This window comes from Euwallacea similis, chromosome 7 (genome assembly GCF_039881205.1).
Source record: "Euwallacea similis isolate ESF13 chromosome 7, ESF131.1, whole genome shotgun sequence".
Lineage (NCBI taxonomy): Eukaryota > Metazoa > Arthropoda > Insecta > Coleoptera > Curculionidae > Euwallacea > Euwallacea similis.
In genome coordinates this window covers 5,821,486-5,837,095 of record NC_089615.1, presented here as the reverse complement: position 1 = coordinate 5,837,095, position 15,610 = coordinate 5,821,486, and the positions used below count along the sequence as shown (strand labels likewise).

General features: G+C 33.9%; 1 protein-coding gene across 1 annotated transcript; it reads right to left on the bottom strand.

Annotated features, from left to right (window-relative positions):
• Positions 1-5,869: 5,869 nt before the first annotated feature.
• On the bottom strand, positions 5,870-15,450 carry LOC136409929 (fibroblast growth factor receptor 3-like). Its single transcript, XM_066391787.1, has 16 exons — positions 15,142-15,450; positions 11,589-11,738; positions 11,281-11,434; positions 11,151-11,227; positions 10,317-10,470; positions 10,094-10,253; positions 9,844-10,022; positions 8,652-8,860; positions 8,550-8,591; positions 8,268-8,418; positions 7,869-8,109; positions 7,728-7,805; positions 7,239-7,495; positions 6,968-7,133; positions 6,201-6,412; positions 5,870-6,149 (listed from the first exon to the last, which is right to left on the bottom strand). Exons 2-16 carry the CDS (start codon positions 11,631-11,633, stop codon positions 5,911-5,913), a joined length of 2,364 nt encoding a protein of 787 aa, XP_066247884.1. The 5' UTR covers positions 11,634-11,738; positions 15,142-15,450; the 3' UTR covers positions 5,870-5,910.
• Positions 15,451-15,610: the final 160 nt, after the last annotated feature.

Genomic DNA, 15,610 nt, shown 5'->3' with positions numbered 1-15,610 from the left:
TAATAAATTACATATGTACCTTGGTATTTTTGATGCGTTTGATTTTTTGACCCGTTGGAAAACACTTTAAATTTCGCATACAGAAACATTCAATTTTAATTCCTGAAAAAAATCTTCAAAACAGAGTTTCGAATTAATTTCGCCTGCAAGCACAGGCGTACGCAGTTAAAACCTGAAATACAAAAAAATAAATATTAATTTCTAAGAATTTTATGTTAATTCCTGAAAAAAATGTTCAAAACAGAGTTTCGAATTAATTTCGCCTGCAAGCACAAGCGTACACAGTTGAGATCTAAAACACAAAACAATTTTTTTTTAATTTCCAAAATTCAGTATCTTTCAAGAGCCAAAATTGCAAATTATTTCGATTTTCAACTAAAATTCTAATTACGTCGTTTTTATTGACCTCACAAAACTTAATTGTAAACCACAAGAAACTGTGGGAACTCATCCCCGAGCAGCAAAAGGCTGAGCCAGAAGCACGTCAGTAACATCCACCTTGACTCACAAAATATCATTTAAACGCGACTCATTTTCACTCACTAAGTCATGTTTACACTAATAGAGCACCTCAGAAATTTTTATAAGAAAAGAAAACCCCATTATCTCGATTATTAGTTCAGAGCGCATTACGAACATCTTGCTCACTGCAATGTTAACATTCGAGAGAGTCACCTGCGAAGTAATATCGGTACGACTCGCCTTTTGTAAAGGTCCAGCTGATTGATCTTACAAACGAAATATGCGACGTTTCCAGATTTAGTAAAATGTAAGAAAATTGTCAGTTCAAGGCAGTACTTTCGTTATACAAACATACATACATCCTCCATCCAGAATAAAGAAAACATCTCTTAAGCCACTAACAACCTTAACATTTTGTCTCAGTCTATTAAAACTTAACAACTTAGATGGTAATAATTTTATTTATATATATATATTTTTATATACTATATATTTATATAAATTTTATTTATATAATAAATTTATTTCTCTTATGAACAATAGCCATAAGCAATGTGTTGCAATATTGCAAGAACAAATTCTTCTCCATCAAATTGTCCAGAATTCGTAATTTTTATTACTATGTAACTTTTGTAGGAAACTAATTTAATTGTGTAATCAAAAGGCATTTTGTAAAGCAGTTTGGGTTAGGTTATAGAGCATATCAAGACGATAGATTTGAGATATTTTTAAAGGCAATTGCCCCACTTCCGAGATATCCGTGTTCCAAGTTTGAAAAATGACAAAAAATATATTTCTCTTAGAAATTATAGATAAATTCTATTATTTATAGATATTATTATAATTTTCTTTTTGTTTGTTGTTTAATAGGATTCTTTGCAAACAGGGTAAATAAAATACATGACTTAATATTATTTTTTTAATTTTAATAAAATACTTTGCTTTCCTGACATCTCTTGTTTTTCATTTATTAGCCTATCGAGTGTTTGAACAATAGTTATGATGTAATAAGCAATAGCCATAAGTCTCATGTGGTGATCCTGCAAAGAAAATTTGTCCTTCTCAAGATTGTCCCAGAATTGTAATTTTGATTAATAGCATGTTTCTGACTTATGCAAGCAACTATTTCAATATTAGCAATAAATCTGTACATAAACAATTTTACGTTTGAATGGCTTCCTGAAGGCTTTCTTACCATTTATTTTTATATTAGAAATTATTGGAAACTCGATTAGGAATAGGTTTCTTTAGTACCTCCTACTTCCATAGATATTTTACCATTCAATTGGGATGGTACCATATTTTTTCTTCTCAATATTTTTGACATCAAAAAACAAAAAAATTAGGTATCATAATGATGGCGTATCGGAAATTAAAAAGATATTGCCAAAAACTTTTCATTTCGAGCTAATTCGAAGATTAGCTTATTTCGTATTTCAGATATTTTGTATGTCATACCACTCGGCTGTAGGTAAGGCATTAACAGCCTTGTTTTGTCGATTGACGAAACTGCACCCATGTGATGTGTACATATTAAGTGAAAATGTTACGGTTAAGAATGAAGGAAACATGCCGGATACTGCTGTCGTTACCTATGCTGTTGATTGCGAGTCTGATGCGTTTTTTGACTGGGCTACAACTAAAGATCCTAGTTTGCGGCCACAGGACTATCTATATAATATATATAAAAGGAGTATCTATATAATAAAAGTATCAAATATCTGTGTATTCTTTTTTTTTGTTACTGGTCAAGAGCAAAAAGTAAATTAATTTATTAACATTATGGTGAATCTCTGTTTGAACTTGCATCAGCACAGATCACAATGTACATTTATTTATTATTCCTCAATAAATTACATACTGTGCTGAAAACATTTAAAATTTTTTGATTTTTCTTTTGTGGTGCATATTTGATGTGTAGTTACATACAAACACATTTGTGGTTTGGTTTTTAAATTTTGAATTATTTCCTCAACTTGTTTTTTGGTTAAATTACCATTTTGATATTTATCATTTAAATTATATATAAATTTGTCAGGTGCCTGTTCATTTTCTGATTGATGATCACACGATACCTTCCTTCGGTATCTTTATAGGTATCATTATTTGCATTCGTAACCTCATTATCTGACTGTTTTAATTGCCTCAATTGCTCACTTTGTTCACTTTTCGTTATCTCTTTGTTACTGTTAATTACAGTATCATTATCATTATATTTTGTTTGCGCTTCAGTACTAGTACGCATTTGTTGCATTTTAATAGTAACGTTTCAAGTTCCTCTTTCAATTTGGTTACAGGATCTTTTAGTCCATATTTATTCATCATATATTCATATATCGGTTTGATTTGATTATAAATTCGTAACACATTCGCTCTAGAAGTGTTATACTTACGTCCTATTTCTGTTATAGAACACTTTTCGTACTCAACTAGTTCGTAAATTTTTAATTTTTGTTCAGAATTCATTTTAATATTTATTTATTAATATTAAAATAAAATTTTAATAACATTAACAGAACACTGACTATATAATCGTGCAACGTAAGTGTAACAGTAGTATAACAGATTAAACTCACTTTAAAATATTAAATTTCCTCTTTTAGAGTATTTTTTAGTATATAGTGATGAAAACTTTCATTTGAAGCAACAGTTACGTAATATATCGTTCCTTCTGAGGTCCCCGCAGGAGCAACGATTGTTTTATTAAAATCCACGTGAAGAATAATTTTGTTTTTGAAACCAGAGATATTGACAGGTTGGCGAGACAAATCTACACAGTAAATTCGTTGGATAAAATATCGTTAAATAACGCAGGTGTATAAAGAAAAACTGTATTACCAAGTCCAAACACTTTTTTGAAATTATTACTATACATATCATAAGCAATAGCGTATATTTCATTTTCGAAATCTAAGTCAAGAAATTCTTTCGGATAACGCTTGCTGTTAATTTCAAAGTAAAGATTTTTTACGTTTGCATGATCAAATAAGTTGTTATTTTTTAATTGATCGTTAGTCCTATCTGTTTGGAAAGCTACGAATGCAAATACCGGATTATTTACATTCCTATAAATGTTCATGATATCTAAATATAGTGTTTTTCCCGATGCATTTTTGTGCTGTATACATTGCCAACTTTTAAATACGTATTGATAAGGACCTGTAGTCAATTGATTGATAATTTCAACTTTAGTGTTATCGTCGTACTCTAGAATTGGTACTCTTAGTAAAAATTCTGTAATTACATTTTTTCCTGGATGAGGTAATGTACCATCGTCAAAAGTACCATCGGCCTTTTTACTTTTCCACCTGTATAACGCTTCGTTATCATTCTTAGAAATTAATATTTATTTTTTTGTGTTTCAGGTTTTAACTATGTACGCCTGTGCTTACAGGCGAAATTAATTTGAAACTTTGTTTTGAAGATTTTTTTCAGGAATTAACACAGAATTTTTACAAATTAATATTTATACGCGAATACTATACGGCGAATATATGTTTGAGGAAAAATATGTACACAGGGACAAAAACCACTTAGAGTGATCACCAACATAGAAAATAAATTTAAGCGAAGTTAAATTAGCTACAATAATAATGAAACACTAATCACTTACCTCAAATAAACCTTCTGAAATTAAGATTCGTTTGAAATCCTGTCACCAAACACTGTCATTCCTCGGCCATTGAGAAAAAAAGATTTTAGTTAGTATTTATTTTCGACACAGCATGCACTGCACTGTCCGGTCTCACGTTCGCCTATGACTTTTTTTTGCAATCGCCGAAATTTTTACTTTGACTCAATTTGAGATCTTCCTAAGCTTGCTACTCAGCGATCGTGTGACTTCGGGAGCCCGAACACAAACGAGACAACTTTCCGGGAAATGGCAAATAAAATCGAATTTTAAAAGTGCGATTTTTATTTGTTTTCGACCAAGCACAATCCCGTTCGAACACTCGTTACGTTTCTATTTAATTCGCCTTCAAAACCACAGGAATTTTTCTAAATGTTTTGCATTGTTTCAATCAAAATTTGATAATTTTCGCGAGCGATACAGGAGAAGACGCGGGGACGCCATTAACACTGACAGCAAGATGTTATTCTTTTGTTTCCAAGAACTTCTTAATTCAAAGTGTCACTTCCAGATGACGTATTATTGCAAATATACGTGTCGATTTGGGATCGAATATACGGGTATCGAATTTAGCCAAATTCTGTTTCCATACGAGCGGTTTATAAAACAATCTCGTAATTTTAAAACATAAATTTTCTGCGAGAACGACCTATTATGCCTATAATAAATAAAAATAGGCCTAATACATCGCAGACGGACCCCAAGCAAAAAAACGAATAACTTGAGGGAAATTTCCGTTGTTTTATTAAATAATAAAACATATGTATTTATGATATGTAAATTCATAACTACAAGAATTTTCTTAATAAAAAAAATTTAAAAAATCACGATAAATCGAAGTCCTCAATCAATCTTAAGTAACTCTCAAAAAATCCTTATTTTTTATGAACTGGATTGTAACATCTAATGTGCTAATTAATTCTTTACTACGATGTGTTCAGGTAATTAGGAATTTTAAATAATACTCACACTTCCCCACAATATCCTGCGCACTGCCGAATCGTGGAATCCTTTTTTCAAATTCCTGAATCATGTATTCCACGGTAGGTAGCAAGCAAGCTGTTTATTCGCACTTTTTAGGGGCATATCTTACAGGGATAAATAAAACATTTAATTTATTATTGTTTTTTTAATTTTAATAAGAGACCTTCTCTCTTTGATACCTTACGATTATAGTTCATTAAGCTCCGATTTTTATATGGGATCTATCACTATTATCCTTAACATTTTGTCTTAGTGTTATTAAAACTTGAGAACTTCGAGGGCCATATAATATAGTATAGTGTATCTAGCTTAAAAATGGTTGCACGTCCCAAGTGATATAATTTCATTGCCAACCGACATTACGCAACAACATGCGTCATTATAGGAATTTAAATTTCGCGCAATAAATTATGTTGGCAAAATATTGCGACGTTGCAGTTACTCAAACATTATTACATTTTTATCTAGTAAGCTACTAGGACTATACTAAATAGTAAAGAAAAAACACTTTTAAGCAAAACGTGTTTAACTAGTTGGAAGTTTAAAGTTGATAATGCGGTAAGTATTTAGGTATAATATTTACAAGTTGGCAACGCAGCGGATTTTCACCATGATGACGTACAACCATTTTTACGCTGGACATACTATATGCGACCTAATAAATTTACATTTTTCGGGAACGATAGCCGTAAGTCCTATATTTTGGTTATTTTTGAGATTTCGAAAAAATGTTACATAAAGAATTTACTTAGTTTTTTGAGGTCTATGTCGTGTTAAAAGGAAAACCCCTACTTAAGATTACCCCTGTATTTATAAATAATTATAAACCTCCATTATACGGGTGAGTGCCTAGACGGCACTTTACTTAAATCTACATAGAATTTGGTACTGGCAGCGTCAAGTTGTCTGGACAAGTCCGCAAATCTGGGCCGATCTTCCGGATTTTTCTGCCAACATTGCAGCATCACATTATATAACTGATCCGTGCACATCTCTGGCCTTTCCAACCGTTTGCCCTGCAGGACGTGAACTATCACTTGGTCGTTACCAAAGGTTTTGTAAGGGAAAGCTCCTGCAATATCACCGCTAACGACATGGTCGTAATAATGGGATAAAGCTTTACCCAAGCTGGCGATTTCCCAAAGCACCACTCCAAACGACCACACGTCCGTTTTGTTGTTGCATATCCTACTTTCAATGGCTTCGGGAGCCATCCATCGAAGCGGTTGTCTTTTGTGTACACTATTCACATACACCCCAGTCCTAGCCATACCAAAATCTGATATTTTTAGTACTCGGTCTTCGCTGATAAGTATATTTCTTGCTGCTAAATCTCTAAAACGAAAAATTTATATTTTTTCAAGGTCGCAATGGAGATGTTAAAAGGTCGGAGTTACACCAGATGATTTTCGACGTATTATGATCTTCAACAAAAAGATGAGGATGTCGTGTAACCCGACTGAATAGACGTGGCCGAAAGAATTGGTAAGAGCCGTCTAAATTTATTACTATGGACGCAGATGTATTCGCCTGAGAGGAAACTGAGGAACGAGCAAGCCTTGTTCTACACTACATTAGTACAGGGACAAAACAACCGATCCGATAACGCTCCATATGTCTTCTTTTTGCAAAACAGGGAGAAATTAATTATAAGAGAAATAATAGAGGATGAAGTGATCGAGGAATCCATTACATTTCACGTAGAGTACTTGCTCTCTTCAAATGGTTTTCAACTGAGGACTTGAAAAGTGGCTATTTTGGAGACCCATAAGAGTGACAAGGAGAAGACAGCATTTACCACTGGCAGTGGTTTATTTCAATTCAACCTTATGTCGGTCAATCTATGTAATCTCATAGGTATTTAATTCACACATAACGCTTTATACCTACCTGTGAGTGATATCTACTTTTTCAAGGAAAGCCATCCCGTTGGCAATCTGCAATGCAAAACTGCACAGTTCCCTGCTGTCCAACATTGGCTTGACATCCTCGCACATTTCCCCCGAAGTTTGGTCTAGAGGCGTTGTCGGGTAAGATTCTAACGGGGTTAGAAGGGCTAAAAAGTACAACTATCTAAAAATTAAGCCCACTGGAAAAGCCATAAATGTGTTACTAAACGACATAATCAAGTAAATGAAAAACCAAATAAATGAATACTTGCTTTCGGTTGCTGATGGAAGTCCACCGGAAGTGCTAGAATTGGGGGTAAGAGGCGCCAAACAAGCGGGTCTCATGAAAGCCATATTTTTATTCTTCACGTTATGCTTGACTAAAATCTTCAGGTCTCCTCGATCTGGCCCTTTTTTCCTCTTTGCTTTGATTACTTCCACGGGGGATCCCGGCGAGTTTGGAGTTCTCGGCGTTTCCGGAGTAATGTAAGAGTTTGTTTCTGAACTGCAAGTACTTCCCGTGTAATCGCTGTAAAAATTACTATTAGTACATGGTAATAATAGCGGGCGATCATTGAACAAAACCTCGTTGTAGGCAATGAACTGTAAATGTAGGGCGTTGATTAAGTCATTTGCTATTTATCATCAAATGCCTCAGATATGCCAACATTTATTCGAGGCTTCTTTTTACTGATCACCCTTTATAATCTCCTACAGAAGTGATTCTTTCAGGATCTAGAGCCTTCTTCATATCTACTTACTCAAAAACTAGATTGGTGTACTTTAGTTTCTCTGAGTCTGAGATAGATACAGGTAGATAGTTTTCCACCACCATATTGCTAAAACAATTGTTACTTCAGTAGTTCTTGTTCTTGCATACAAATATAAGCATCGCTTATTACTCTGGGAAAAAACGTTGGTTGTTCTCAATCCTCGTGTTTTCCTCAACACGGTTCCTCAACATCGTCAAATACGTTTTCAGCGACCCACAGGGTACTAGTTCCATAATCATCAAGTAAGGCGTCTCGTAGGTAACGCAACCGAGCAGCGTTATTATATTAGGATGAGAACCGCATTCGGCAATTTTCTTCATAACAGCTATTTCTGCTAGAAAGTCGCATATTTCTTCCGCTGGTGAGTAGTCTGAAGTTTTAAAAATTCATACATAAAGATTTTTATGAACCATACCAAACTATTAACGTGCTGGTAGCTTTACCGGAAGGATAATCTACATGGAGATAGCAAAACTGACTTTGCCAGCGTTTTAATAATTTACCCTTAATGAACCATAGGAACGTTACCGAAAGGTTTTTTAACGGCCACTTCGCAATATTCGTCTGTGGTGTTATAGATATTGGCTTTGTAGACTTTCCCAAATGCTCCTCCTCCAATCTCGTTTTTAAGAATGATCTTGTTTCTAGGGAGTTCGTATTTATCAAATTTGCACACGTTCTGAAAAAATTAATTCAACAGATTTTATGAAAGTATTTGCACGTTTCGCAATTGATAGATCTAGGGTATTCCGAGAATCGAACCCTACCCTGAAGTGACATGAATCAATTAGAACTATCCCCTTAACTCACCTCCATGAACTCCAGTGGGGTGTAATGAGTATTTATAACTTCCTTCCTATTAATAAAACAACACCTTTTTAAGGCTGCTTACATAGTGCTACATTTAAAAACTCGCCTTAAGTTTGAGACACCTATTGACGCACTAGTGTTGCTAAGTCGGGAACTATTGGTGTAAGGAAGGTACCGGTTCAGTTTGTCTAACAAACGAGGATTCTTCTTGAGTATAATAAAGAAGATAATGACAAATCCGATCAGCACGACAAACACGTATAGCACTCCCCTGGGGGTTGAGGATGTTTTGAGATCCGGTTGTTTTGGTACTGAAACATGAAACATGGATCTCATTTATCGAAATATCGTATGACTTGTATTTGTCGAGCAAAATAAAATATGTATGTCTATAGTACATACAGCGTGGCAACTTTAATTGGGATAAATTCGATGCCTACGCGCTCGAAATATTCACCGTTGACTTGGTAGAGTTTTTAAAGATGATAAAACTCATCTCTCACATTTTCTAAAGTATTTGGAGTGCTTTGCCTAATTTTATTTCTTATGTGTTCCTTGGGTTCATCCATATCGTGCGATTTCGTATTGTAAGCCTTAGATTTTCGGTATCCTCATAAAAAGAAATCAAGGGGAGTGAGATCGGAAGATATCGGCGGCCATTTTATTGAGCTTCTTCTTCCCTTCCATCGATTTAGAAAGGTTTGATTTAGGTATAAGCGAACATTCCGAGCAAAATGTGATGGTGCTTCATTGTATAATCAAATTTGTTCGGCTGGCATGCCTGGATTTACGTCACTAGGGAACAAAATGAAATAAAATCTTGAAGAAATTCTAAAAATTGTTGGCTATTCAAATTTTGACCGAAAAATATTAGTCCCATTATTCGGTTCCTTAGAATACCCGCCCAAACATTTGTTTACAAAAGGTACTAGGTGAGACCTTCTCTTATCCAATGAGGAATTACTGCTATCTGAGTTGCCAAACCACAAATTGTGTGTGATTCTGTTAAAACTGGTGCTGGAAGCAACTTTTTGCTCTGAAATCCAGACGCACAGAGGGTTTTTCGGTATTGAAGATATTCAGAAATTTTATTTGTTTTAAACAGATTTATTATTGCAAATTTTTAATTAGAATCAAAAAGTTTAGTAAATACACTTAATATTATCACCATTATCAGCGATAGCTTCAGACTTTTTTCATAGATAGGTAATTGAATGGAAAACTGAATTAGCTCTTAGCAGAATTAAGTGGCTAACTGCGTGATCCAGGCAAATAAGCAATTGGCTATGCTTACCTTGCATTGAAAATTTGTCGTGATATTCGCAGGTATCCAACATCATATCAATGAAAATGACGTATTCTTGACCAGCATTGAAAAGTCGGACTGGTAGAAAGACAACATTATTGTGATTGTCAAAGTCAAGTTGACTATGAGCGACTGTAGTCAATATGTCATTTGCAGCATTGCTGCTGCTGGAAGTTTATCAGTGTTGTCTATTAATAGTATGCAGTGAGGGAATTGAGATGTATTGAGAGATACTTACAACCAAATTTTATCAAATATTTGTTCCAAATTCTGATCGGACCGGCTATTGTTGCTCACATTGAACATTACTGCTAAAAGTCCGCTAGGCTTGATCTCGTAGGAATAGTAATCAAAGGGTGATGGTGTAACGCCACACGCGCAGACTGCACCTACACAATCTGTCAAAAAAATATATACATATGTATACACCTTGCAGTTGTATTCTCTCTGTCAATAGTAACCTGGAATTTTATAATCGCGGGTTTCTGTCAGCAAACAGCTACTATTATGCCACAGTGCCTCAGCGGAAAATTCGAAAAAATACCGACAACCGTGGGCTAAAGGTTCGGCAGGATGTGTCAGTCTCTCAATATCAGGTTGTATAACAAAGTTTCTCTGAAAGTTACTATTAGTATACAGGATGGCCTACCGAAAACATTCCATCGAAATTTTCTGTCGTATCATGTAGAAAGCAAGAAAACGCATGAATACAGCAACTTTAATTTCAAAGGGGTCATATTTCTTTGGTATAATCATTTTCCCAAGTCTAACCTCTAATCGGGGGATTTTCACCCTAAAAATCTTAAATGGAAAGAGATACTATGTTATACGTCATTTTAAATGGCATTCAATTGTCTTTTTAATGCCACCTTATTTTTTAATTTAGGATGATCAGTTATAGAGAAATTAACATTTAAAAGCCTCGTTATCGTTTTCACTTATCAATTATTTCAATTTATTAGATGTTGATAATGGCCACTATCGACCTCCATTTAGTAGTAGAGACATTATTCAAAGTAGCCTCTGACAATATTGAGCATTACTGTGTGTGTTTCATACACTTTTGACTTTAAATAGCCCTATAAAAAAAGTTCAGCGGAGAAAAGTCTGGGGAACATGCCGGCCCTTCAGTAAGTTCTTTTCCTAATACATCGATGAGGAAATGTTTTGACTAAAAACTGTTTTATAGTCCGGGCGTTTTCATACTTTCTACATTATAAGACAGAAAATCGGTGGAAAGTTTTCGGTGGACTATCCTGTATTGTATTCATAATATATTTTTCCCCAATGCTTACGTTAACGGGAATATTCCGATCGCCATAGAGCGCACTGCAATTTGTATCTATGGCCAGATCGAAGTCTGAGAAGTTAACTGAAAAAAATCAAGAGCAAATAAGGGGAAGATGTGGAATAAGTAATATTTACAAAGAGGGTTCTTCCATGAAATGTTTAGGCGGATGTATTTGTTTTCGTCGGTAAACGAATTTATAGTCAATTCGTCAAACAAAGCGGCAGATGGGTTTGAACACGAAATTCTGTCGGTTTCTGCAATGTCTTCAAAGCACATCACCAATGAGAGCTAAAAAATAGTGAAATTTGCTTTTATAATGTGAGATAATGAATGCATTAAGTTACTTCAACCAAAAACTCTGCAATAGATTATTGTTATTATGCTAAACACTGGAACTCAAACATTAATTTCTTCACTCTTAATAAATGGTGTTTATACTTGCCTCTGCTAAGAGAATAATTATCCAGAATGTGGACTTGAGGAGCATTTTTTTTTCTAATGGTCCTATATAATTAAATTCATAGCAATTCGATAAGCTACGTCCGTGAACGATTTTGAATTATGCAAGGACCAACAGCGTTTATCATCCATCCTGTAAGGAAAATAGAAATCTTTCTTAACAAGAGTATCTAAACATCAATTTTAATCTTTAAATTTGGTTAAGTGATGACGAGAAATATTATATTGATGAAAATTAAGAGATGCTAATAAGAGAGAGAAATTGTAAAAGAAACAATCATAATCATTTCGGAAATACCATTAAGGAGGATCAGAATAGCAGAATCGAGTAAATTGACCTCTGAAAATGCTTGAAATTGTGGTTACTTTAAGACTAAAATAAATTTCAGAGGAATGTTTGGTCTTGGATACTCTTCACAAGTAGTCATGTAAGTAGTCATTCCACTTAGTTCTCTTGTGAATCTCTAGTCCAAAATCAATGAACATCCTAAACTAAATAGTAGAAGAAGCTTATTGCCTATTGCTTCGGAAAAAGTCGCTCTTCTGACCAAGCTAAAAAGATGCTTTAAAGCCTTGTCAAATCACGATATTCAAATAATTGTCAAGTAAGTAGCCCTACAAATGAAATAATATTTTTCAAAAATGTTTCTTTCTCATTTTAAGTTTAGATTCCTTCACATGTCCTTTAAATTTTGAAACCACACCTTTAAAGGTAAATGACTTAATGCAACTCCAGAGGAAAAAATCGGGTTTAAATCAGGACTTCGCGCTGGCCACCTTATAGGTCCGTAACGTGAATTAGATTTTTACGGTTCCAAGGAAAAAATTTGTAACCAAAAAAAACGAATTTTGCAACGATTACGATTAAAATTAATTTTAAACAACACCGAGATTAGAAATGCAACTGATAAACTTGTATCAGGAAACAAAAAAGTGTTTGTTTTGTTTGCTTTTATTCAATTCACTTAAGTTTAACATCAAAGTCTTTTGGACAAAAATGACTGAAGCCAGACGATTCATTTTAATTAGAGGCTTCTAACAAAAATTATTCACCACAACGCCAACCTTTTTAGACCATTTTGTATCTACAAATTATTTTCATGTAAATAATTTTTAGAAGAGTTAATCCTGATTTTTTGTCTCTTTCATAAAATTGAATTTTTTTGTAGTTTCGGCAACGACAAGGAATGATTCTTTAAGAATGGGCAATTCTTGTCATATTAAGCAGAAAAAAAAATCAAATTTCCAAGGATGATAAGATACATTTAATATAAATACAGGGTGTCGCAATGAAAAGAGCCACCCCGGATATTTATTATACTGTCGTGTTTGGAATAATTTCCCGATTCCATTGATTTTTTTGGGTACATGTTTTAAAATACACTTGACGCCTGAACCAGTAACCCCCTAAGAAAGGGCGTTACAATCCTTCAGATTTTAATAGGGAAAAAGGGTTGTGTGACACCTAGTTTTAAAGGTCTTGGAATCCTCTTTACAACAGACTATGATAAAAATTCTTCTGGCGAGTCGTTTTCGTAAAAATTTAAATTTTATTTGTCATAGTTAAATTCGCCATTATAAGAAGATACCGTTTGTAACATTGTGAATAGTAGAGTCCAGTACTAGGAAATCCGAAAACATGTACTGTTTGGGATTAATGTCTCATATACCTGTGTTCAACAGAAATCGATTAAGTTAAAGGGGCAATAATTGTCAAATGCAGATCTGCAGAATCAATTCTTTTCTGTTCATGGACCCTGTCTATTATTTGAGGAAATTAGTACCATAATCATTTGGAGGAGAAGTCTGATCCTAGATCATTTCTTAATTTGTAATAAAATAAGATTGGACCAATCCTAGGTATAATTAGCCGCTTAAAGAAGTTTGGGGTGGTAAAGGGGGCCTGACCTCAACAAATACCTCCCTATAAATGTCAATAACTTTACGACCCAATTGAAATTTCATATCTGCATTAGAGAGAATTATTAAATTTCGAATATATTATTTCCTGCGTATCGATTTTTAAGACTTGTGAGCTGTATGTTTACAAAACGCCGTAAATTTTTTGTATGTTTCGAAGCGATATAATTTCTTTTATTATTCAGTTGAGTGTTAGCCGGGCTGCAAGCAGTGCGTTTCTTATGGGGGACAAAAGAATCGACGTTGTACCAGTGTTCTTGTATTCTAAAGACTCATGATGAGTTTCTAGTGCGACTCTGTTTTAATGAGTGGAAGTGCGTGTTTCCAGGGTTTGTTTTTTTCTGATTTTTCGAGTTTAGTTTGCTAAAGTAGCAAAGGTAAATGTTTGAAGATTTTCATTTTTCCATTTTGCGAACTTTGTTTTGCTCTTCTTTCGATTTTAATCTTATTTGCAAAATAAATGGCAACGTATTCGAGTTCCTTTGTTGCAAAAGAGTTACGTGGAATCGCCTGCTCAATTAGTGAGTCAAAATGGGTGTTGCCAAATAATAATTTTATATTAATAATGAGCGCCAATTTATCATCAATCGCCCGTCGTTTAATGAGTCGTGGGTAATATCTGTATGGTAACTTTTCTTACTTAAAAAAAAAAGAAAAAGTGACAAATCATCTCTTATTTATATGAGGCAAAACTCATTGGGAGCTCCCTTTCAGTAGAACACCCTGTACATAAAGTAATATAACATCATAGATAAATTCATGAGTTGATATCTCTCTGTCACATATTTGATGAGACGCAGCTAATAGCTTAATCAACGATTTACGTTAATGATTATAATCCATTATTAGAACGGGTGGTCATTGTATGGGCGGTTAAGAGTAAACGTAGGGCGTTGATTGAACCATTAGTTATTTACCATCACATATCTGTCAAATGGCTCTAATGTTCCAACGCCTACTTGAGGTATTTTTTTAAATGATCATCTCCTTATGTGCAAACAAATACTATAACATACCTATACATAATTCATTACATAGGTATTTATTTACTAGATAATGATAACTGAATCCTCCAATCAATCAATCTAGCTCTAAACTAATAATTATAATTTCATCTAATTATTGTTTCATAGCAAAGTGCTACCGATGCCTCCCTCTTCTGTATACTCCAAGAGTCTACTTAATTAATGTGTTTTTCCCAGGATGTGATATATCTACTTAATTGGCTTTCATGTCGTGCTCCTAATTTCATAATAATATAGGCGCTTGAGCTGTTTGTTTTTAATAGAAGTTCATATTACTACGGCAGAGATGATGAAAAGCTGATGAGAGTTTTACCTATTTAAATATTATCTATTTGCAAGTAAAAATAATGTCGGCGTCAATGTAGATAAAAATTTGTTATTCTCAAGGAGAATTTTTTTCAAAAAGTTATGGATGCTGATAATTAAAACAAAAATAAACATTTTTTTAAGGCAAAATAATTTTCAGCTTGGAATTCTCTTTCACGGTAAGGTGAAAACAGAGAAAAGCCACTAACTTTGGCAGCGAGAATTTAGAATGTGTACATGTACTACCTACTTAAAAATAACGAGATAAGATAAATAACATTGTACCTTTTAAATGTCTCCGATTTATACAATAATATTTACTAGCTCGTCAAAGCGACGAAAACAATCCGAAAATTCTATTTAGCCTTTATGAATTTAATACACGTGCAGTATTAAATAAGTTTTCTATGACAGCGATCACCTGTTTGTTCAATTAAATTGATATAGCTCTAGATTAAAAGCGCGTTTGATCTTGCGAAAAAAGCGTCGCGATGCGCGGCGTCCAAACTTGTGACGATTGAAACGAGTGTCGCCAAGCACGCGTTTTATGGGAAACTGATGGTGATGAGACATCGGTGCGATTGCTAAGTATTAAAAAAAATGAAGTACTGAATCGATTACTGATAATAGACTAAAGTTATAATTGCTTATCGTCGCTAATCAAGACAACAGTAAGAGTCTTTGAACTTTTGTGTACAACAATTTATTTATATTCGCCAAATTACTACAAAGATCTGCTTAAACAGAAACTAAA